At 41.0% G+C, this 26,097-nt stretch overlaps 1 protein-coding gene across 1 annotated transcript; it reads left to right on the plus strand.

Moving 5' to 3' along the window:
- LOC129403271 (GTPase IMAP family member 3-like) lies at window positions 1-25,157 on the plus strand. Its single transcript, XM_055129862.1, has 5 exons — window positions 1-69; window positions 5,885-5,975; window positions 11,256-11,856; window positions 24,628-24,689; window positions 25,069-25,157. Exons 1-5 carry the CDS (start codon window positions 1-3, stop codon window positions 25,155-25,157), a joined length of 912 nt encoding a protein of 303 aa, XP_054985837.1.
- Window positions 25,158-26,097: the final 940 nt, after the last annotated feature.

The raw sequence follows: 26,097 nt of genomic DNA on the forward strand, positions 1-26,097 counted from the left end.
ATGCATGAGGTTCGTCCCGAGTGTCCGGAAAACGGCCTGGAACTTGGCAGTAGCTGGGTAGTGGAGGGGGTAAGTTCTTGCACTAACATATGCCTCAGAGACCTGGACCCTACAAAAACAGGATGAGAATGATATTCAGGTGTCCCAAAGAGGACTCGAAAGAGCTATGCTTGGAGTATCATGTATCATGTTTCATTCAAGTGAAAGAAGGAATCCAGAGTTCTGACCTCCCGTCGATGGTCAAGAATCATCTACACAATGGAATACTATGCAGCTGTTAGGAGAGATGAAGTCATAAAATTTGTTTATAAATGGTTAGACGTGTAGAGTATCATGCTAAGTGAATGAGTCAGAAAGAGAGGGACAGACATAGAAGGACTGAACTCATTTGTGGAGTATTGAGTAACACCACATAAGGCTGACATCCAAGGGCAGTAGCTACAAGGGCCAGGAGGATTGCCCCATAGCTGGAAGACTGCCTCATGAGTGGAGGAGAGAAGGCAGATGGAATGGAGAAGGGATCACTAAGAAAATGATGGCTGGAGGAATCAGTCAGGATGGGAGATGTTTGCCGAAAGTAGATACTGGACCAAACATGATGACATCTCAGTGTCTCTGCTGCAAGCCATAATGCCCAAAAGTAGAGAGAGAGTATGGGGAATATTGTCTGCCATGGAGGCAGGGGGATGCGGGAAAGGGGGTTATACCAGGGATGTTGGTGGTGAGGAATGTGCAGTGGTGCAGGGATAGATGTTTGATCATTGTGTGATTGTAAACCAAACATGAAAGCTTGTAACTATCTCATGGTAAATCAATAAAATTTAAAAAAAAAATGAATCAGGTATGATGTCTCATTTGCCAAGGCTTCAAAAATCAGATGGGCCAGACACGTAATGCGATTCTAGACAGCTGGACTAGAGCTGTTACCGACTGTATTCCACGGGATGTAGAAAGACTGTGTGGCTGCCCACCAACAAGATAGTCAGACTTCTTTGTCAGAACACTGAATGAATGGCTTGAGGTTCTTCCTGTTCCTGGAGCGAGCAGATATCACTGGGGTACTCTAGCACATGACACAGATGAATGGAGATGTTGCTGGCACCCACTCAAGCAAATCGAAGATCAACAGGATGACAAGTGATACAAGTGAGATATATATATTATATATATATATATATATATATATATATATATATATATTTCTAATCATTTTGTATAAACCCAGAAAGATATATATTTAGCTGAAAGTTTGGCTCTTCCTTGGAACATCTCTCTATATATTACCAACCACAGTCCTCAGACCAGATTAGTCTTTCCTAAACCCTGCAAAGTACTTATTCAGTTACTTCTTTTTGGGTCTTAACTTATTATACTTATGGTGTTTAGCTTGTCTCCTTTCAATGCAAAGGTAGCTTACAGGTTCCCCTGGGTCCAACAAGTCCCTTTGTCAGGACCGTGCTTTTGGAGTGCTAGGAATTAAGGGAAACTGAGACTTAAGTCAAGTATGGATGCCCCGAAGTAAATATTATTTAGAGTCGATTAACTCCCATGCTACAAAAGCATGGCATCAACTATCTTCCTGTGTCTATACAAAAAGGATATTGCTGAATAAATCTTACAAATACATAAAGGAAAGAGAAAGCAATATAGGATTAATAGTGCTTGATGAAATTTGTTGTGGCTCAGGGACACTTTTGTGGGAGTATCTTAATAAACCTAAGCTCCCTGTGGGAGGAAAAAGGACAACACAATATTATTCAACAATGATGAGCATTATTTTTCTTATTCCTGTTGGCCATCCGTGGTCTTCCTCAGAGATTTTTCTGTTAATTTCCTTGTTTCATTTTATGAAAGGGTATCTAATTTTTGTAGTTGCTGTTTAATATTTGTGAGTACTTTATCATAGATATTAACCCTGGTATGTTGAATGCAAATACTTTCACCCATTTAATTAAGTTAGCTTTCTTAGTTTTAGTGCATCTTTTTTTTGCTTTGCAGTAACTTTTTAATTTGATGTGGTCCCATTCATTTAGCTTTGATTCTGTAGCCTGATTCTATAGCCTTTTCCAATGGCTTTGAATCTTTGAAGACTCATTTGAGGTGTAGGTCTTGTAGAGTTCTGCCTTCATTTTCCACTTCAAATATGTGAGCTTAGTCCATGATTATACACAAAAGAGGTATTAACTAACCCTAATGAGACTCTCTGTTTAAAAAATCCTGATTGTCGGGGGCTGAAGCGATAGTACAGCAGGTAGGGCATTTGCCTTGCATGTAGGCAACCAGGATTTGATTCACAGCATCCCACATGGTCCCCTGAGTATCGCCAGGAGTAATTCCTGAGTGGAAAGCCAGGAGTAACCCCTATGCATCTCCAGGTGTGATCCCCCCCAAAAAATGCCAAAAATCCTGATTAGGAAACTGTTAAGTTGCAACCACCTTCTTAATTTTCTCCTTGTTTCTTTTGTCTCTTATAGAGTTTAAAATTTTTGCTCTTATGACTATAATTCACCAACAAAGAGTAATCCCACAAAATCACAAAACCAGAGATCTTCAAGACTTAGGTTCCCATAGATAAGTATCCAATCTCGGCGGCAGCAGGCGTGGCCCATTCCGCCCACCTTCCCAAGAGCCCCCTCGCTTCCCATTGCTGCAGTTCATCACTCCTATCTGTGGTCATCATAAAATGGAAGTTGTCACGCGCAACCTCATATCTCTTCACAACAGGTCTAACTCTAGTGGGGAACTCCTAAAAATAATGGTGAGGGTTTTGTTGAAATATTGAATGTAACCAAAGTAAAGAGGAAATAAAGTGAAATTTATCAGTTATGGGGGGAGGCATACTGGGTTTTTGTTTTGTTTTGTTTATTTTGGTGGTAAAATATGGGCACTAGTGAAGGGATGGTGGTTTCAGCATTGTATAACTGAGACTTAAGCCTGAAAGCATTGCAATTTTCCACATGGTGATTCAATAAAATAAAATTTTTATTAAAAAAATCAAAGAAAAGAACCCAATCTCGGCTCCTTCATGCAGGTCAGTGAACCGAAATGGGCGCCATCTCCTCTGCACCTGCACCTTCCCCCTCCGCCCCCACTCACTGTGTTCTATTAGGACCCTGATGCACCAGTCCTATTCGGACGGTGACTCCCACCCAGCCTGAGCACCGCCCATATACCCCTTCGCCAATGGAAGCACTGCCATGCCGGTTTGCTCCCTCCTTCTGGGCACCCAGCCACATCTCCATAGTGGGTGTGGCCTCAACGGAAGTGGGAGTGGCCTCAAAAGTGGGCATTGCCTCTTTTTGAGCCGGCCACACATATTTCCCGAATACCAAGCAATTTATTGTTACATCTCAGTGTTTATCACCTCTGTCCCTAGTATTATCTTAGCTATTCCAAAAATATTTCCCCAATAGTTTGCTAGCTAATTCCAATTTCCCAAAAGTACCAATGCATATAAGCAGCTCTTCAAGACAAAGGTAAAGGAGCCCATTCTCAAAAAGCATCACTTGAAGCCTCAAGTAAAGAATAGAGGAATATCACAGAGGGAAATGTTCTAGAAGGGGTGCAGAAGAAGTTGACCACCTCTGACCAAGCCCATTCAGAATCCTTTTCACAACCAGAGTGAACAGTGATAGTGAACTTGAAGGTCAATCTTCCATGCCACCACAACAATATGAAGAAACAGTGCAAATCCCCGCCACAAGGAGAGGACAATAAAAGGAGACCAGAAGCCTCATTAGACATTTTCTACAAACTTGAGCTCATCAATAAAGAATTCAGAGTTGAAATACTAAAGATGTTCCATGAACTCTATGGAATGATTGACAAGTTAAAGGAGGAATTGACAGAACAATAAAACAGACAGCCGAGAAATTACAGGAAAAAATGAGAGCAGAAAAAAAATAGCTTCAAAAGGTAATGTCACAAACAAAGGATTCATAGACGAATTAAAAAACTCAGTGGGTGGCCTCAACAATAGAATGGATACAGCACAAGACAAAATCAGTGACCTGCAGGAAGCCTACAGGCAAGAACAAACAATGGGGAGAGACCTCAAAATAGCTCTAGGGAGAATCAGAGTCCTAGGGGATGATTTCAAGAGGAACAACATTAGAATCATCAGAGTACCAGAAGGACAGAGAACCAACCACAATGAAAAAGCCACAGTCAAACAAATCATTGCTGAAAAGTTCCCAGAGCTTGAGAATGCAGACATCCAGATTCAAGGAGCCCTAAGGGTCAACTAAAAGGGATCCCAATTAAAAAAAAAACAACTAAGACATATCATAATTAGTATGATGGATGTCATGGATAGAGACACAATACTGCAAGCAACAAGGTCAAAGAAGGAACTCACATACAAAGGAGCACCCCTTAGATTCATGGCAGACCTATCAGAGGAAACCCTCCAAGCCTGAAGGCAGTGGTGGGATATGGTGAAAAAACTCAATGAAATGAACGCTTCACCAAGAATACTTTATCCAGCTAAACTCTCGTTCAAACTCAAAGGAAAGATACACTATTTTGCAGATTAACAACAACTCAGGAACTTCATAGACTCAAAATCAAACCTAAAAGAAGCACTAAAGGAGCTATTGTAAGACAAGAAAAACCCCTACAAGCACAACAAACCCTTACAGAAAGATGGCACAAAACCCCACAAAATAATCTCTCTCAATGTCAATGGTCTTAATTTACAAATTAATAGACACAGTGGTGAACCCAACATTCTGCTACCTGCAAGAAACACATCTGAATAGCCAGAACAAACACAGACCCAAAGTCAAAGGATGGAAAACAATCCTGTAAGCAAACAACTCTCTCAAAAAAGCTTGTGTGGCCTTACTAGTATCGGACAATATAGATTTCAGGTTGAAAAAGTTTAGAAGGGATAGTGAAAGCCATTTTTTACTACTCAAGGGATATGTACAACAGGAAGAAATCACACTCCTAAACGTATACACACCCAATGAGGGACAAGCTAAATACCTACAATAGCTGTTAAAAGACCTTAAGAAGTACATTGCAAGCAACACAATAGTACTTGGAGGCTTCAACACCACCCTATCACCTCTGGATAGATCAAGAAGATTAAAACTCACAAAGGAAATACTGGCTTTGAAGGAAGAAATAGAAGAGAGAGGGCTAGTATATATACACAGGGCTTTATATCCCCCAAAAAAGGAATACACATTCTTTTCCAGTGCACATGGAACATTTTCCAGAATTGACCATTCGCTGGGCCACACAACATACCTTAACAGAATCAGCAAGATAGACATTGTACCAGCAATCTTTCAGACCATGATGCAATGAAGATATAAATTAACCATGCACAGATGCAGAAAACAAAATCAAAGACCTGGAAAATAAGCACCTCGAAGTTGAAAAAATTAGGAGATAAGGAAGGAAATCAAGGAAAAAATCAAAAGAGACTTGGAAACAAATGAGAATTAAGACACGAGCTAAAAGAATCTGTGTGACGCAGCTAAAGCCATATTAAGGGGAAAATTTATAATTCTGCAAGCATTTCTCAGGAAGGAAGAAAGGGCCCACATCAAAGGAGCCAAAACCAGGAAGAAGGAAAGAGATAATAAAACTTAGAGCAGAAATCAACAACATGAAAACCCAAAAGTCAATCTGAAAGATCAATGAAACCAAGAGCTGGTTCTTCGAGAAAATAAACAAAATTGATAAACCGCTAACTAGACTCACAAAGAAAGGGAGAGAAAACCCTTATAAGCCTAATCAGAAAGGGGGACATCAAAAGAGAAACCAAAGAAATTCAAAAGATCATCAGAGACTACTTTGAAAATCTGTATGCCATGAAACAAGAGAACCCAGAAGAAATGGATAAATTTCTGGATTTCTATAATGTCCCAAGGCTGAACCTAGAAGACCTGGAGTCAATAATCCTATTAATGTCAAGGATATTGAAGCTGCAATCAAAAGTTTTCCGAAAAACAAAAACGCAGGTAAAGACGGATTCACTAGCTAATTCTTCTAAACATTAAAAGAGTTTTTCTCAAGCTTTTCCAGGAAATTGAAGAAACAGAAACCCTCCCAAACAGTTTCTATGAGGCTCATATCTCCCTAACACCAAAAGCAGACAAAGACTCCACAAAAAAGAAAACTACAGGCCAATATTCCTGATGAACACAGATGTGTAGATTCTCAACAAAATATTAGCAAATAGTATTCAACAACTCATCAAAAAGATCATACACCACGACCAAGTGGGGTTCTTTCCCTGGATGCAAGGATGGTTTAACATCCAGAAATCAAACAACATAAACCATCATACCAATAAAAGAAAAGATAAAAATTATATTATCATATCAATAGATGCAGAAAAAGCATTTGACAAGATCCAGCACCCTTTTATAATGAAAACTCTTGCCAAAATAGGTATTGAAGGGACTTTCCTCAATATAGTCAAAGCCGTTTATCAGAAGCCTACGGCAAGCATCATCCTCATTGGAGAAAAACTAAGAGCCTTCCCTCTAAGAATGGGACAAGGATGCCTACTCTCTCCACTTCTGTTAAATGTAGTACTGGAAGTACTTGCAATAGCGGTTAGGCAAGAAAAAGTTATTAAGACATTCAGTTAGGAAAGGAAGAAAACAAGCTCTCACTATTCCAAGATGATATGATACTATACTTAGAGAACCCTAAATCCTCTACCAAGAAACTCCTAGAAACTAAACTAGTACACTAAACTTGCAGGCTATAAAATCAGTACCCAGAAATCCATGGCTTTCCCATATGTAAATTATGAGAGAAAAAAAGAGACATAAAAGCCATCCCATTCACAATTGTGCCTCAAAAGATCAAGTACCTTGTGATCAGCTTAACTAAGGAGGTAAAGTACTTGTATAATGAAAACTACAAAACGCTACTTCAGAAAATGAAAGAGGACATGAAGAAATGGAAAGATATGCCCTGCTCATGGATTGAAATAATATAGTCAAAATGGCAATTATCCCCAAAGCATTATATAAATTCAATGAGATCCCTATGAGGATACCCTTGATATTCTTCAAAGAAGTGTAGCAAGCACTCCTGAAATTCATATGGAACAATAAGCCCCCACATTAGCTAAAGATAATGGGAAGAATCAACCTCCCAACTTCAAACCCTGCTACAAAAAGGTAGTAATTAAAACAGTACTGGAACAAAGACAGAGCTGAAGACCAATGGAACAGGGTTGAATACTCTGACACACACCACCCCAAATATATGATCATCTAATCTTTGATAACAGAGCAAGAAATGTGAAGTGGAGCAAGGAAAGCATGTTTAACAAATTGGACTGGCAAAATGATATAGCTACATTAAAAAAAATGGGCTTAGATCTCCACCTATCACCATGTACAAAAGCCATATCAAAATAGATTAAAAGACCTCAACATCAGAGCAGAATCTCTAAGGTACATTGAAAACAAGCCGGCAAAACCCTCCATGACATTGAAGCCAATGGTATCTTCAAAGATGACACGCCACTGGCCAAGCAAGTGAAAACAGAGATAAATAAATGGGACTATCTCAAACTAAGAAGCTTCTGCACCTGAAAAGAAACAACAACCAAAATACAAGAGAGTTTACAGAATGGGAAAGGATATTTACCCAGTACCCATCTGATAAAGGGTTGATATCAAGGATATACAATACACTGGTTGAACTCCACAAGAAGAAAACTGACGATCAGATCAAAAAGTGGGGTGATGAAATGAACAGAAACTTTCCCAAAGAAGAAATCTGAATGGCTGAGAGGCACATGAGAAAATTCTCGACATCACTAATCATCAGGGAGATGCAAATAAAAACAACAGTGAGATACCATCTCACACCACAGAGACTGGCCCACATCCTAAAAAACCAAAGCAACTGGTGTTGGCATGGATGTGGGGAGAAAGGGACTCTTTTTCACTGCTGGTGGAAATGCCAATTGGTTCAGCCCTTTTGGAAAACAATATGGTCACTTCTCAAAAGATTATAAATTGAGCTTCCATTTGACCCAGCAATACCACTTCTGGGAATATATATGGAAGAGGCAACAAGGTATAGTAGAAATGACATCTGCATCCATACATTCATTGCAGCACTGTTTACAATAGCCACAATCTGGAAAAAAAACAGACTGCCACAAAACAGATAACTGGTTAAAGAAAATTTGGTACATCTACACAATGGAATACTATGCAACTTTTAGAAAAGAGGAAGTCATGAAATTTGCATATAAGTGGATCAACATGGAAAGTATCATGTTGAGTGAAATGAGTCAGAAAGAAAGAGACAAACATAGAAAGATTGCACTCATATGTGGAATATAAAGTAGCAGAAATGTACGAGCTTGTAATGATGTAACTTCTGGCAGAAATTTCTCTGGACTTAGTTACTAAAATAATAAAGTACAGAAATCCAAAACTGCCTAGCTGCCACACAACCTCATATCTCTTCATTCTCAGCAATGGAAAACAAATGATCAAATGCTTCCTTTTCAGCAGGTCTGACTTTCGGGGGAGAGAAACTCCAAACAATAATAATGATTTTTTTTGAAATATTGAATGCAATCCAAGTAAAGACAAAGTAAATTGAAATTTTCAGCTGCACAGGTGGGGTGTGGGGCTGGGGGGTGGAGGGGGAATGTATACTGTGATTCTTGGTGGTGAAATATGTGCACTGGTGAAGGGATGGGTGATCGAGCATTGTATAACTTAGATTTAAACCTGAAAGCTTTGTACTTTCCACATGGTGCTTTAATAAAAAAAGTAAAAATAAAATAACACAGTCTCTTTCCACATCCCATCTCTTTCCTTCTCCCTGTAACTTCACTTCTAATAGTTTTTCCTCTTTCAAATGTCCAGGAATGCAAGTAGAAGACATAAAATTTTTAAAAAATTAAAAAGGTAATAAATATAAAGGGTAATACCTGATTTAAAAGACTTTATATCTGCGATATCTAGATAAATGTTATATGAATGAATACTCATAGAGATAAGTGGGTCTTGGAGTCCAGAATCATATCCATATTTTTTTAAGGTTGACAACATTGTATATTTATTTATTTATTTTTTAAATTTTATTTATTTATTTATTTATTTATTTTTTTATTGAGTCACCATGTGGAAAGTTACAAAGTTTTCAGGTTTAAATCTCAGTTATACAATGCTCGAATACCCATCCCTTCACCAGTGCACATATTCCACCACCAAGAATCCCAGTATAGCTCTACCCCGCACCCCCACACCCCTAATCCCCCATGCCCCTAGCCCCCCACCCTTAGCCCCCCCGCCTGTGTAACTAATAAATTTCACTTTACTTTCATTTTGATTGCATACAATATTTCAACAAAACTCACTATTATTGTTTGGAGAGTCTCTCCCCTAAAGTCAGACCTGCTGAAAAGGAAGCATTAGATAATTTCTTTTCCATTGCTGAGGATGAAGAGGTATGAGGTTGAGTGACCCCACTTAGCGACCTCTCAGTTTTGGGTTTCTGTATTTTAGTATTTTAGTAACTAAGTCCAGAGAGATATCTGCCAGAAGTTGCATCTTTGCCAACTTGTACTTCTCAGTTACATTATATTCCACATATGAGTGCAATCTTTCTATGTCTGTCTCTTTCTTTCTGACTCATTTCACTCAACATGATACTTTCCATGTTGATCCATTTATATGCAAATTTCATGACATATCCATATTTGAATCATGAATTTATTTCCAAAACTGCTAAATTATTGCCATTGATAAAAGAAAAGCATTACACCAATGTAGAAATATCTAAATATTTATATGGAGAATAATAAACCAAATCCCCTTCCAAAGCACCTCCAAGAGGTGCCAAGAACCTCCAGAACCCAACTGCAGCCATGCTCACTCTTTTATTCTAGCTCACTGATGTACCAAAAATAGCACATTTTATTTATTTTAACATGAATGCTTTTAATAAGGGTTTCTATGGCTCCAGGATGAAATACAACAATTTTCACACACTTTCCTCTTAAAGTGGTGGGAAGGTGCATAGTGGTGGGATTAGTGTCTGAATATTATCTGTAATGAACTATTGTGAACAACTTTTAAAAATAAAATTTAAAAATTAAAAAAATAATAAACCAAATCTTATTTCAAATTATACATAAAAATTAAATCAAATAAAACTAAACTTAAATGATGAAAGATTAAACTTCCAGATGTATAAATCATTGGTAGAACTTTTGTCTTTATTACAGGAGAGAATGGAAGCATTTCATGGCAGCAAATCTGGAACTATGAGTGAAGGTAAGAAAGCCTCCAGCTCTCAGGAGCTCCAGGGTGGTGCCCCAGGGAGATCCACTATTTCCTCTACATTTTTCTCACCTCAAGCCCAGTGACAGAACCCAGTTATCTAACCAGAAGAAGGAAACAGGCCCCTTCCCTCTTTATGGTCACTTTCACGATAGCTGGGAAATGTGGGAATGAAACTTGGGGTTAGAGATTGGAGGATTTGGATCGAGTCCAATTGTGCAAAAGAAACTTCTTTCCGGTGTCAGCTGTAAAGAGGGTGCATTTCCCTGGGCATTTAGTGGCCTTGTCTCATGCTAAGCACCCACAGTCATGAAGGACAAAGAACCAGCACAGAGCCAAAGGGCTGAAGCACCGGCTGCTGTGGGATCCTGAGGGCTGATTTCCTGCCACAAGGAGCCTTAGAGACCCCTGAGGGCAGACTTTGTGCTGGGCTGGGGTCACCCTCTGCTCTCAGCTTTTGGTAGAATTTCTCTCCTCCAGGGGCCAACTGGGTCCTTCCCACTTGCACTTCTGACTGTCTTGGTCTTCCCCAGCCCAGCCAGGTCATCTGCCCTCACCCTCCACCTCCTAATCCCAAGATTCAGCTCCCTGCCACCACCCTCCAGGGACATTCCTTTGGGCCTGGTGTAGGGCCAGAAACCCAAAACCTGAGACACCCCCAGCCCAGGGCTGTTGAATGTGTGGAGCACATTTCATAGTGCCCGGGAGTCTGTGGGTGCAGGATTTGGCACTGCTGTCTCCACCAGCATGGCTTCTCATGATGAGATGTCCCCAGCCCTCCTACAGGGTGTCCCTTCCACTCTTGGCTCTGTGGTCTTCCTGTAATCCCCAGCTTCCTAACTTGGCTCACAAACCATGTATGTGTCAATCTCTCAGGAGGGAGTGGGGTGGCTTGTCTGGAAGGCCCCTAGGACCAGTGAACTAAATTTAACGTGCTCAGACATAGGCTGGTGCAAACTGTTTCCTCAGGCAGCAGAGCAGGTGCTGACTTTGACACTTCATCCGCCTTGAGAATCATCCTGGTGGGCAAATCGGGCAGTGGGAAAAGTGCCACCGGGAACAGCATCCTCTGCTGGTCAGCGTTCGAGTTCCACTTTGGGGTTCAGTGCATGACCAGCCTGTGTCAGGAGGCCAGGGTCATTTGGGAAGGGAAGAGCATTCTGGTGGTGGACACCCTCCCCCATCTTCTATACCACGCCCCCACTCAAGACCTGTACAAGAACATCTGGGAATGCTACCTGTTGGCCACCCCCCGGGGACCCCACCTGCTGCTGCTGGTCACTCAGCTGGGCCGCTTCACTGCGCACGATGCCGAGGCTGTCAGGAGGGTGAAGGAGGTCTTTGGGCCAGGGGCCATGAGACACGTGATCGTCCTCTTTACCCACAAGGTGGACCTGCAGGGCGAGCCCCTGGCCAAGTACCTGGGCAGCGTGAAGGACACGGGGGTGCACGGGCTCCTGCGGGAGTGCGGGAGGAAGTTCTGCGGCTTCAACAACCGGGCCACGGGTGCAGAGCAGCGCCGGCAGCTGGCCGAGTTCATGGGCCAGGTGGAGAGTCTGGAGAGGAAGCTGCAAGTCTCCTTTTATAAAAATAAAATAAAATTTAAAAATTAGAAAAAGAAATGGGGTGTGTGGAATAGGGGTGCACCTAGGCTCAGTGGAGTCTCCCAAGAGGGGGTGCGTGTGTCTGCAGATGTGCTCCTGGCCTGGGCAGTGTGTTTGATCATGGCCACATTCCAAGAGGGTCATGAAACCAGCCCATGAGGAAGAGGTGTAGGGAGGGCCTGGTGGTTCAAGGGCCATCTCCTAGGCCACCAGCCATCACTGGAGGTTTTAAGCAGGGGGTGTATTTTAGGACGACCACACAGCTGCAATGGGGCATTAGGGGAAAGAGAGGCAGGACCCAAGCGGCAACCATAGAGCTGGGGTGGGAGGAGGGCACAGCTGGAGGCTTGCAGGGCGCCAAATCACACAGTGTGGTGACTGACAATGTGACAGAGAAATGGGTTTCTGTCGAGTCACCTGTGACATGGGACTTTTTCTGTGCTGGGCCTTTGGAGGGATGTGGGATGCACAAAGGAAGTTGAACTCTTGGCATCTGGGTGGACCAGCCTGGAAGCCCTCTGGGGCATCAATCAAGTGCAGAGGCAAAGGGTGATCTTCTCTTCCCTCCAAGGAATGTCCTGGAACCAGACGTAAATATGGCCCAAGCAAAGGTAGGGAGCCGAGCTGGGCCGTAGGGGAGTTATGCCACGCCAGGGCAGGAAGCGCCCCTCTCCAGGCTCCCAGATGAGATTCAGTGCACCAAAAAGAGGAGCCTTCACCACAAATCATCAACTGCAGTCAGTCATTGCTCCTCTGTCTTGGGTCTGGGGACACAGGCTGTAGAGTTAACCCAAAGGCATAGTAGAGTGGAGGAGAAATTCGCTAGTGTTTTACTCATGTGTGAAATTCAGGAATTAAAAAATCCTGAACAGGGACTGGAGAGGTAGTACAACAGGTTGAATGCTTTCTTTGCACGTGCCAAACTCAGGTTCAGACTTGGCATCCCATATGGTCCCCTGAGTACCACCAGGAATAAATCATGAGTGCAGAGCTAGGACTGACCCCTGAGCATCACCAGGTGTGAGGGGAAAAAAGATGAGAGAGATAGAGAAGAGGCCGGTATGACAATGATAGCTGGAAATGATCATGCTGGACAAGAACTGAGTGTTAAAAGTATGTGAAGGGATATTCTTGATAACCTTTCAGTATCGATATTGAGAATACAATGCCCAAAATGAGAGAGAGCGAGGAGAGCGAGAGCAAGAGAGAGAGAGAGAGGGGAAGAGAGAGAGATAGATAGATAGAGAGAGAGAGAGAGAAGAAAAGGAACTGCCATAGAGGTAGGCAGAGGGTGGGGGATCGGGGATGATGGGAGAGAAACTGGGGATACTGGTGGTGGGAAATATACACTGGTGGAGGAATTGTGTCGGAAGACTGTATGGCTGAAATCCAACCATGAACAGCTTTGTAAGAGTCTATCTCACAGTGATTAAATTTCACAGTGAGTAAATAAAAGTTAAAAAGGCAATAATAAAAAAACTGAAAAAGATCCCCCAAAACCCGAAAATCTTGAACAATCTGACCACATGCCTACGAGAAGTATAAATAGAACAAATGAAATCTCAAGTTATTGGACGGGAGGGAATCTAAAGCTGAAATCAATAAAATAGAGCTTAGTCATGGGAGGTGGGCAAGAAGAACATCCAACCAGCCAAAGCCCTTCACCCCAGACTACAGCTACTCCAAGGGCTCAACTCCCCCACTTCATGAATAAGCTGTGAGGAATTTCAGGTACTTGATGCCCAGGCTGAGGACCAGATGTCTTTTTTTCAGAGCTGAGGTGGATAGCCTCCTCCCTACCCCCATACTTCCAGAAGTTCCAGTAGTCATGCCCACCTCCCATAATTCTGGCCGTGTCCACTCTTGGGCCCAGACCGTATACCCTGAAGTCTCTGGACTGAGCAGCCACAAATGCAGCTGCACAACTCCTACTAAAACAAAACACAGCTTAATAAATTCTTAGAGCTGCAGTGATAGCACAATGGGTAGGGCGTTTGCCTTGCATGTAGATATGGGTTCAGTTCCCAACATTCCATATGGTCCCCTGAGCATGACCAGAGTAATTCCTGAGTGTATGAGCCAAGAATAATCCCTGTGCATCACCGGGTGTGACCCAGAAAGAAAAAAATAATAAAAATTTACTTTTTAAAAATTAATTCTTAGACAAGGTCTTACCAACCCTGTCATCAGATATAACAATATTTACTTAAACTAATTTTCTAGATCTATTGATTTTAATATTGCAGTTTTGTTTTCTATCAATTTAGTTCTAGAATTGTATCAACAGTTGTGGCTTTTTAATGTTAAAATGCATATGATAGCATAAAAAATAAATATGATAGCATAGCGGTAGGGCTTTTGCCTTGCATGCAGCCAAACTGGGTTTTATTCCTCCGCCCCTCTCGGAGAGCCTGGCAAGCTACCAAGAGTATCTTGCCCGCATGGCAGAGACAGGCAAGTTACCCGTGGCATATTCAATATGCCAAAAACAGCAACAACAAGTCTCAAAATGGAATCATTACTGGTTCCCACTCAAGAAAATCGATGAACAACGGGATGACAGTGACAGTGACAGTGAATAAAATTAAATATAACTAAAAGACAATAGCACTGTAGCACTGTCCTCCCTTTGTTCATTGATTTGCTCAAGCAGGAACCAGTAATGTTTCCACTGTGAGACCTGTTATTACTATTTTTGGCATATCAAATACAGCATGCGGCTCTGCTGTGCAGGCAGGATACTCTTGGTAGCTTGCCAGGCTCTCCAAGAGGGACAGAGGAATCGAACCCGGGTCTGCCGCATGCAAGGCAAACACCCTATTGGCTGTGCTATCGCTCCAGCCCAGCTAAAAGACAATACAAAAGATAAATGAAACCACATTGTGGTTTTCAAAATGATAATTAAAGAGACACACCTTCACTAGTCTCACTTAAAATAGAAGCAAACCTTAACAAATGGTATTTTAAAAATGAAATGGGAGACAATACAACAAGTACTCATATACCATAAAAAAGGGGGATCATAGGTATATAGAAACCAGGAGTTATTCCTGAGCATTGCTGAATGAGGCCCAAAAACAAACAAACAAAATGATCATAGAAGACAACTACAAATGACTTTATGAAAAAAGTCATTTTTTTTTTACATAAAGCAAAAAACCTAAGATGACCTAAGAGAAAAAAAACAGAATCTTAAAACATTTTATACTCTCAACATTAAATCAGGAGTAAATAGAAACTTTGAACCAATTATAAGGAAGGAAGCTGAAACAAGATCTTTAGTGAACTAAATACAAGCATCTAAAATGTCTTCCCCAAAACAAAAGTCAGGACCAATGGTTTCACTATTACATTGTATCAAATCTTTAAAGATGATATATTATCCATTTGTCTCAAGTTTTTGCAAAAATAAAATTTGAAGGAAAGGGAATTCTTACAAATACATTTTCTGAAACTAACATTACCTTAAAATCAAAGGTGCATGGGTGCATCACACACACAAAGAAACTAGAGAAATATGCCTGGTGAACACAGAAGCACAAAGATGCACAACAAAATATTTGAGACTAAGTATAATAATGTTAAACGGATCATGTATCATGCCCAGGTGAGTAAATTCCAGGACTGCAAGGGTGGTTTGATATATGCAAATTAATTAACATAATACGCCACAAGAAAGAAGAAAAGATACAAATCACAAGATCATACCATTGTGTGCAGAGAAAGTTTATGGCCAGATTAAATTTTTTTTAAGACTCTCTGAACAGGGCATAGAAGAATAGATCTCAACAATGGAAATGCCATGCACAAACAACCCATTGATATCAATGGTGAAAAAACTGAAATCTTTTCTTCTAAAATTAGGCATGAATCAATGCTGTCCACTATCATCCCTATTATTCAACTGTCGTGTTAGAAGTTCTGGACATAGAAGTTAGTTAAGGACAGGACTCCAAATGAGAATAGAAGTAAAACCATTGCTCTCTGAAAATGGCATGATATACATATAAAACCCCAAAGATACCACTAAAAATCTATTGTAAATAATAAACAAATTTAGTAAAATAATAGTCCATAAGCAAAATACATAAAAACCGGCATTTCCTCTATTTAGACACTGAGAAAAAAATGATTATTTTTATCCAATTTACTATCAATCATAAGAATCAAGTACCTAGCAATTTGTTTAAGAAAACGGCTTACTGGGCTGGAGCGATAGCACAGCGAGTAGGACATTTGCCTTGCATGGGGCCGACCTGGGTTCTATTCCCAGCTTCCCATATGGTCCCCTGAGCACCGCCAGGAGTAATTCCTGAGTACAGAGCCAGGAGCAACCCCTGTGCATTGCCGGGTGGGACCCAAAAGCAAAAAAAAAAGACAAACAAAAAGAAAAGGGCTTACTGGATATGGAATACGATGTGAGAGTATGAGGTCTGGGAGAGGGAAATTAATGGTTTACAGGAAGTAGCACAGGAACACGGGTGGAGAATCTGGGGTACAGAGGCAGTGCTAAAGGAGATAAGAACAGCACAAAAACCATGGCTGTCAGTCAACAAAGAATTGAGGGCTGGCTGTAAGGGAAGGAAGGTCAGACTGGACGTGAAATAGAATGTGACATAGGATGGTCAGATAGAACGTAGCATGGGGAGATGGGTGGGAGGTAAAGGAGATTGAACCAGAGATAATAGGGACAGGTGAAAGATCATAAGCTCTCTGGTGGTCGTGGTCTTCAGCAACTTTGTAGAACAATCCCATGTACTTGAACAATATTCTAACCCTATTACCTATACTGGACTAGAGCTGTTACCGACTGGATTCCGTGAGATGTCAGAAGACCTCGTGGCCGCCCACCAAATAGGTTTTCAGATTTCTTCGTCAAATCTCTGAATGAACTATTTGAGGCTCTTCCTGTTCCTGGAGCGAGCAGATATCATTGGGCTGCAATAGCTTGTGACAGGGACAAATGGAGATGTTACTGGTGCCCACTCGAGCAAATAGAAGATCAACGGGACTACAAGTGATACAAGTGATACAAGTGATTACCTATACTACAAAAATTTAAAAAAAGGAGGTGAAAGACCTTTACATTGAAAACTCTAAGTTGTTTAAAAGAAGTATTAGAAGACACAAGAAAATGAAAAAAACTGTGAGTGGAGAAATATGTCAGCAAGTAGGAACTTGCTTTGCTAACAACTGACCTGAATTCATCGCCCAGCACCACACACAGTCCCCTAAGCCTCACCAGGAGTGATCCCAGTGCTCAGAGTCAGGAATAAGTCCTGACAACAGTCACAGGTGAAACAAAAGCCAAAATAAATAAAACGGATCACAATGCTTTGCATATTTATATATTGAAAGGATAAACATTATAAAAATGGTTATTCTATCCAAAGCATTATATAAGACAAATGTAATCCCTATCAAAATTCCAATGACATTCTTTGAGGATATAAGACAAATATTATAGAAATTCTCTTTTTTTTAGTAGTGTATATATTTTTATTTTTTATTTTATTTATTTTATTTAATTTATTTTTTATTGAATTGCCACGTGGCATGTTACAAAAATTTCAGGCTTAAGTCTCAGTTACACAATGCTCGAACACCCATCCTTTCACCAGTGCACATAGAAATTCTTTTGAATCATAAAAAGTCAAAGCAATATGAGACAAAAGAAGAAGAAAGTAGGCATCATTTGCTTCAAGTTCAAATTACACTAGAAAGTTACAGTAATGAAAGTCATATTGTATTTGGAATGAAATTAAACACATGGTTTATTTAAGGGAATGAATTTGAAAATCTAGACTTTAATCTTCTATTAACTTATGATAAATATGCTATGAGCATAAAATAGTTGATGGTATAGATAAACTAGGTAGTCACAAACTAAAAATAGAAATAGGTCACTATCTCTCAGTATGCATAAAAGTTAACTCAAAATGAGTGAAAGACCCCAAACCTTAAAATAAAATGAAGAGGGACCAGAGGGATAGCACATTGTGTAGAGTGTTTCCTCTTGCATGTGACCAACCTAGGGTCAATTCCCAGCACCCCATGGCGTGCCATAGAAGCCTCTGATCCCACCCTATAGGATCCCTTGAGTGCAGAATCATGAGTAGACTCTGAGCACTGCCTGATTTGTCCCCAAAGTCAAAACATTTTTTCTTTTCTATTTCCCCAGTGATCAAAACCATTTCTATCAATGACAATGCACTGAGAAAAATGCCAAGTATAATTTTTGCATTCCCATCCTCCTCCCTTCCAATCCCCACCCCCAAACACTTTAGAATCATCTTTTTTCTTTTTTTTTCTTTCTTTTTTCTTTTTTTCTTTCTTTTTCTATTTTTTTTTTTACTTTAGAATCATCTTAACAAAGATTCCAAAGATTTATTTTCAGGGAAAGGTAGCAGCTTAGTGAATTCAAATCAGAAACAATACTACAGGTAGTCAACAATATAGAGAAAGCTCAAAAATGAAGATGAGAAAATTACAAGCAACATTATAGAGTATGGCAGGTGACATAAAAAAAAATGAAAGGTCTGAGCAGCAGGATAACAAAAGGATCAAGAAGCTCCAGGACAAGATGGAGGAAACCTCTAGAAAACAACAGAAGATGGAAAGAAGTCTGAAAAGAAATGAACATGCCAGAGAATGGTGGGGTGAGCTCAAGAAGAATAATATAAGAATGACTGGAATCCCTGAGGAACAGAAAGGTGAATTTGATCACAAACCAATAATTTAGAAATCATAGATAAGAATTTCCTAGAGTTGAGAAATACTGGCAACCAAATATAAGAGGCCTGAAGAGTCCCAGAAAAACAGACTCAAAAAGAAAAATTCCAAGACACACTGTGCTCAGAATGAGAGAAACCAAAGACAGAAACAAAGAACAAAAAAGGATCTTAGATCATAAGCAAATCCCTTAAGATTCATGGCAGATTACACATCCAAAAGAATAAAAGCAACCGCTGTTTGAGAGGATGTGGGGAGAAAGGGACCCTTCTACACTGCTGGTGGGAATGCCGACTGGTTCGGCCCTTCTGGAAAACAATATGGACAATTCTCAAAAAATTAGATATTGAGCTCCCATTTGACCCAGCAATACCACTGCTGGGAATATATCCCAGAGAGGCAAAAAAGTATAATCAAAACGACATCTGCACATGTATGTTCATCGCAGCACTGTTTACAATAGCCAGAATCTGGAAAAAACCCGAATGCCCTAGAACGGATGACTGGTTGAGGAAACTTTGGTACATCTATACAATGGAATACTATGCAGCTGTTAGAAAAAAGGAGGTCATGAATTTTGTATTTAAGTGGACTAGCATGAAAAGTTTCATGCTGAGTGAAATGAGTCAGAAAGATAGAGACAGACATAGAAAGATTGCACACATCTATGGTATATAGAATGACAGAGTGGGAGACTAACACCCAAGAATTGTAGAAATAAGTACCAGGAGGTTGACTCCATGGCTTGGAGGCTGGCCTCACATTCTGGGAAGAGGGCAAATCAGAGAAGGGATCACCAACTTTAATGCAGTCGAAGGCCATGTGGGGGAAGGGAATTGCGGGCTGAATGAGGGTTAGAGACTGAGCACAGTGGCCACTCAACACCTTGATTGCAAACCACAACAGCTAATTAGAGAGAGAGAACAGAAGGGAATGCCCTGCCACAGTGGCAGGGTGGGGTGGGGGGAGATGGGATTGGGGAGGGTGGGAGGGATGCTGGGTTTACTGGTGGTGGAGAATGGGCACTGGTGAAGGGATGGGTTCCCGTACATTGTATGAGGGAAGTATAAGCACAAAAGTTGTATAAATCTGTAACTGTACCCTCACAGTGATTCACTAATTAAAAATAAATAAATTTAAATAAAAAATAAAATAAAAATGAAAACCCAGAAAAAAAAACAAAAAAAGAAAAGAAAAGATTCATGGCAGATTGATTAAATGAGACTCTCTGAACCAGATGATTATGGAGAGATAAAATATAAAAGCTCAGTGAAATCAACACTTCACCAAAATAGTCAAACTGGGAGAAAAGAGATGGAGGAGGGAGAGAGAGAGACAGAGACAGAGACAGAGAGAGACAGAAACAGTGAGACAGAGACAGAGAGAGAGAGGGAGAGGGAGAGACAGAGAAAGGGAGGGAGAAAAGTTAAGTGTCTGCCAGCAAGGAGGGTTGTGAGGAAAGTGTCTGCCAATAAAGGCAGGCAGGGGGTATAGGTGGGTAAGAGGGAAAATGGGGACATTGGTGGTGGAAAATGTACACTGATGAAGGGATGGGTGTTGGAACATTGTATGACTGAAACCCAACTATAAACACCTTTGTAACTGTGTATTTCATAGTGATTGAATATTTTTTAATTTTAAAAAGAATACTCTAGATTATTTATTTAGACCTAAAAAATGATAGAGTCAGAGACAGCCAACAGCTGAGAGAATTCATAGCCTTGAAACCAGTCTTGCAAGAAACATTAAAAAGAGCTTCTGTAAAATAACAAGACAAACTTCTCAGCACTTGGCATTGAATACGGCATTCACTCATGGTGCTATGGTCACCTTATAATAAGTTAAGAAAGGTTTGTTTTTCCTTTTTAAAAAAAAAGAATTTTATACAATTTTAATAATGAATTAAAATTTTATTTATATTGGATGTTCTATGTCTTCAATGACCGCTTCAGTCTCAACAAAATCAAAGGCCTTCTTTAAGTCAATGAACGCTATACAGAATGGCATCTTGAACTCTAGCAAAAACTTCAATGAGCTTGGTCACTGTATGGATATGGTCAATCGTGATGGATATTTTTTGGAACCCGGCTTGCTCGCATGGTTGTCCTTCATCTAGTGTTCTACATATTCTATTCAGGATGACACGAGTGAACAACTTGTAGATGACAGACAGCAGGCAGATTGGGCAATAGTTGCCAATGTCGTGGATGTCTCCCTTCTTGTACAATAGAATGGCCCTGTTGGTTTTCCACTGGGATGGAACCTTGCATTCGACAGGTAGCATGTGAAGAGCTGAGCCAATGTGTTGATGAGTACTGGAGGCAGATTCTTCAGGTGTTTGGGTCTGACCTTGTCTGGACTGGGTGCTGTACGTGTCTTTACCAATTAACTGGCACGTCAGATTTTGGAAGGGAGGTCATTGGAAACAACGTATCCAGCCTGCGGAATTTGGAATGTGGGCAGGTGGACGTGGCTGTCAAAGAGATCCAAGTAGAATTTGTGAATAATCCTCTCCATTGCCTTTCTGGAAGATGCAATAGATCCATCAGGACATTGGAAGGCAGTCATTTTGGTCTTGTAGTTGGCGAAGAACAGGCGAACATTGAGAATGCTTTTCCCAGCTTCTGCTGCATTGGCCAACGGTGCTGCACTTCTCTATTTGAGGTCTTCCTTTATCGCTTCTCTGCACAGCTTTGCGAGCTCGGATGTTAACTTATGTTTGCCTGAGGCTAGCGCCAAACCACGTTGATTAATGAGCTCGAGAGTTTCCAAAGGCAGGCTTCTGTTTGTGGCTTTCTCACTCTCGGCATTCTTCCTGAAGTCATAGAGGTGCTGAACCAGTCGATCGTATTTTTGTCGATGTTGTCAAGTATAGCATCTTCCCACGTTGCCACACTAGTGTCAAAGAGCTCCCAGTTGGTGGTCATTCTGGGAGTTCTTTTCTTAAACTTAAACTTTTCAGAGCTTTCTCCCCTCTCTTTGAAGTAGAATTTTTCATGAAGATGACGGTGGCCCCATCCCATTTGGAATTTTGGAACAACAATGACATCGGTCAGGCAAATCTTTCGATTTAATATGATATGGTCAATTTCATTGTGGAACTGTCCACTGGAAAACCGAATGCAACAGCTCTGTGTACCTGGGTCAAGAACTTAACATGAGGATCAAATTGGCACCAGAACTGCACAGGAAGAAGGGAGCAGCGTAAAACGCCTTCAAGAGCATCAAAGAAGTGGTTCAGAGGATGAAGGACCTCCAACTCTGGGCACATCTTTTTGATTCCACCATTCTTCCTGCACTAACATATGCCTCAGAGACTTGGGCCCCATGCAAACAGAATGAGAATGCTATTAGGATATCCCAAAGAGGAATCGAAAGAGCTATGCTAGGAGTATCATGTCTCACACAAGTCAGAGAAGGAATCCAGAGTTCCAACCTCCATTGACAATCAAGAATCAGGGACTCTGTCTCTTTTGCCAAGACATCAAGAATCAGATGGTCCGGACATGTAATGTGATACAGAGACTATTGCTGGACTAGAGCTGTTACTGACTGGATTCTATGGGACGTCAAATTACTGTGTGGCCGCTCACCAATAAGATGGTCAGACCTCTTCGTCAAAACCCTAAATGAATGGTTTGAGACTCTTCCTGTTCCTGGAGAGAGCAGATATCACTGGGCGACACTGGCACGTGACAGGGACAAATGGAGACGTTACTGAAAATTGAAGATCAACGGGAAAACAAGTGACACAAGTTCTGTGTCTTGTTATTTTTTTTGCAGCTGTATATATTTTGATTATAATATGTTATTAATTAAGACCTTAAATAGTATGTATAACATATTTTCTAACATAAAGCCAATATTTTTAGGGTAAAACTTTCTTTCTTACGATAAATTTTTTCTTAGGATAGTCTTTCCTAGGATAAACACATTGATATTTTATAAGCTTGTTGAGATTTTCCCTTTAAGATTGATTTTTGTTAGTTTGGGGGCCACACCAAGAGGTGCTCAGGGGTTATTCTACATTTTCCACTCAGGATTCCTTCTTGGCAAGCTAAGGGACCATATGGGATGCAGGGGGATTGAATCTGAGTAGGCCAGGTTGAGACAAGTGCCTGACCTGCTGTACTAGTTCTCCAGTCAAAATATTTTCTTAATTATCTTCAACATTACTAACTTTTACATAAGATTTATCTATTTCATGTAAATTTTAATGGATTATCAGTAAATTGTTCATAATATTGATTTTAATTTACTTACACATAAAAATCAATAGCTATTGAAAAGTATACTTACTTTATTAACTGAAAGTGAACAAAAAATGGTCAAAGTCATTGGAGCCACAGCCTGAGTTTAGCCACTAATTGTGACACACAGAGATAGGACAGATATTCCAAGGTTTTATTCACATGCCAAAATACACTCATATAAAGGACTCAGCACTGAGGGTTTACAATCTGGGACCCTTCCTTGGGCTAGGAACCCTGATGACACTTGGAGAGAGGTTTTTAAGACCTGTGTCCTCCTCCTAGTGCCTGGTGCTGCCTGAGTGTTTGGGTGCCCTGCCAGGTGTGCTCTCACCGCCTTGAGCAAGCGGAGGCACAGGAGTGAAGCAGAGCAGTTAACACATCTTGTTACGCTGACTTGAATCATCCTTGTTATCTGTGGCCAGATGTCTGAGCATTTAGGTCCATGACTTGGGGTTTTTCATGTGTTTCTTACTCAATTGTAAACTCATGACTCTGGGGCATGAAGTGGAGTCTGTATTTCCAAAAGGGAGTCTCAGTAGCTCTTTCAATCAGAACTAGATTATTGTCTATAGAGCTGAGCTACATAAATAAATCTTGAAAGAGATAAAGAGGCAGAATTTCTCCCACACAAGGCTCTGAGATGTCTGGGGCACCCTGGAAGGTGGCAGGTGAGCCCATCACCTGCAAAAACAGAGCCCCAGCCACTGAAAACCTCCACAATTGCTGCTACCTTCCCGTCTAGACTCCACTCTCAGCCAAACCTCATCCAGAAATTAATTTCTTGAAAAACTCAAGTATTCTGTTTTTATGACTGAAATCTCCAGGCTTTCATGGGGTCAGGGATGGGCTACCTTCCCCACCTCCATGAAGTCTATCACAGATTGGCAGGGATTGTAGGGTGTGGAGTTTTCAGTTGCCAGGCAATTATACACAAATCCCAATGTCACTACTCAGTTAAGAATTTTTTTTTAACCTTTTGGGCCACACCCTGCAATGCTCAGGGGTTGCTCCTGGCTCTGCACTCACAAATTATGCCTGGCGGTGCTCGGGGGACCATACAGAATGTGGGGGATCAAACCCAGGTCGGCTGCATGCAAGGCAAACACCTTACCTGTTGTACTCTGGCCCTCAGTTAAGAATTTAACTTCAAAAAAAATAACAGAATTTAACTCCAGCTGTAGCAGCTTGTTAAAAATTTTGAACACCCTGGGACATGCAGCCAAAGTTACAGCCACACATCTCAAACTCTATAGCACTAATAAACCAGGAGTTGTACATCAGATTGGATGGGATATAATGTATAAGGCAACCAATCTCAACTAACAAAATATAAACACAGAAGACATACCATGTATCAACATTTTAGTAATCTCGTATACATGGGCTTAATGGCTCCATAGTGAGATAAACAATCTTCACTAACTTATTCTAAGAAATATTTTTGACATCCTATTAGAAAATTAATTATAACAAACAATGTAAAATAACTTATTAAGGGCCTGGTATGAAGGCAGGCTCAAGGGTGGTTGGGAAAATTGGAAATAATGGTGGTGAGAAGAGATGCAACAGGGATGGGATTGACGTTGGTATACTGAAGGCCTGTAACTAAACTAATGAAATAATAACATTCACTTGCATCAGTTGATCACTTGTCATCCCGCTGTTTATTTATTTGATTGAGCAAATGCCAGTAACTTCTCCATTTGTCCCTGTTGCATGTTAGTGTAGCTCAATGGCTTTTGTTCGCTCCAGGGACACGGAGAGCCCCAAACTGTTCAACAGGTTCTTGACGAGGAAGTGTGACATTCTCGTAGGTGAGGTGCAACTCATTCTTTTGATGTTCCATGGAATCCAGTGGGTAACAGCTCTAGTCCAGCGGTCATCTCTAAATCACATTGCAAGTCTCGTCCATCTGATTTTCGACGCATGGTAAACAAGACAGTGTCCCTGATTCTTGATCATAGATGAAGGTCTGAGCTCTGAATTCCTTCATAACTTGAATGAAAAGTGATACTCCAAGCATAGCTCTTTCGATTCCTCTTTGGAATACCTGAATAGCGCTCTCATCCTGTTTTCCTGGGACCTAGGTCTCTAAGGAATATGTTAGTGCAGGAAGAACGGTGAAGTCAAAAAGATTTGCCTGGAGCCAGAACTTTTTTGTCCCCTTAACCACTTATTTGACTCTCTTGAAAGTGTCCCACACCACTGTGCAGGAGGAAGTCCTGCGCAGTTCAGGTGTAAGGTTCTTTGTCATGTTGAGGTCTGGACCTAGGTACACATAATTGCTGCAATTGGAGATGTTCATCCCATTGGGGGGCAAATGGAAAATCAGGAACTAGTGCGTTTCTCATGAACATTGTCTTCATGAGATTCATCTACAGTCCAACCTTTCAAAAGTCCCTATCTAAGTCGGCCAATATTCATGCCCCTTGGATGCTTTTTGGTTTTATTAGAACAATGTCATCAGCGAAGCAGAGGTTCTATAGTTGCCAACCGTCTATATTCACTCCCATTCTTTCCCATCCAGGTCATCGCATGATGTTCTTGAGGGTGTCACTGAAGAGTTTCAGGGAAATGGTGTCGCCGTGCTGAACTGCTCTCTTTATGCCATGATCATTTCTTTGTATAATGGTGAGTTCCTGGTGGTGAATCCATAATACAGCTCACAGAGGATATTGATGTACTGAGGGTTTTTTGTTTGTTTGTTTGCTTTTTGGGTCACACCTGGCAATGCACAGGGTTTACTCCTGGCTCTGCACTCAGGAATTACTCCTGGCAGTGCTCAGGGGACCATATGGGATGCTGGGAATAGAACCTGAGTCAGCCGCGTGCAAGGCAAACGCCCTACCCGCTGTGCTATCGCTCCAGCCCCCTGATGTACTGAATTTGAACGCTCTGATTTAGATGAAGGACAACAGACAGGTCAGGCGATAGTTGCTGATGTTGTGGATGTCTCCTTCTTGTACAACAGGATGGTCCTGCTGTTTTTCCATTGGGACAGAATCTTGCATTCAGAGAGGTAGCGTGTGAATAGCTGAGCCAGCGTATTGACGAGTATTGGTGCCAGATTCTTCAGGTATTTGGGTCTGACCTTTTATGGACTAGGTACTGTACACATTTTTATCGATGAAATGGCATGTTGGATTTCGGAAGGGAAAATGCTGGGTATGACATATCTGTCCTGTGGTATTCGGAGTATGGGCAGGTGGACGTGGCTATCAA

This window comes from Sorex araneus, chromosome 1 (genome assembly GCF_027595985.1).
Source record: "Sorex araneus isolate mSorAra2 chromosome 1, mSorAra2.pri, whole genome shotgun sequence".
NCBI lineage: Eukaryota > Metazoa > Chordata > Mammalia > Eulipotyphla > Soricidae > Sorex > Sorex araneus.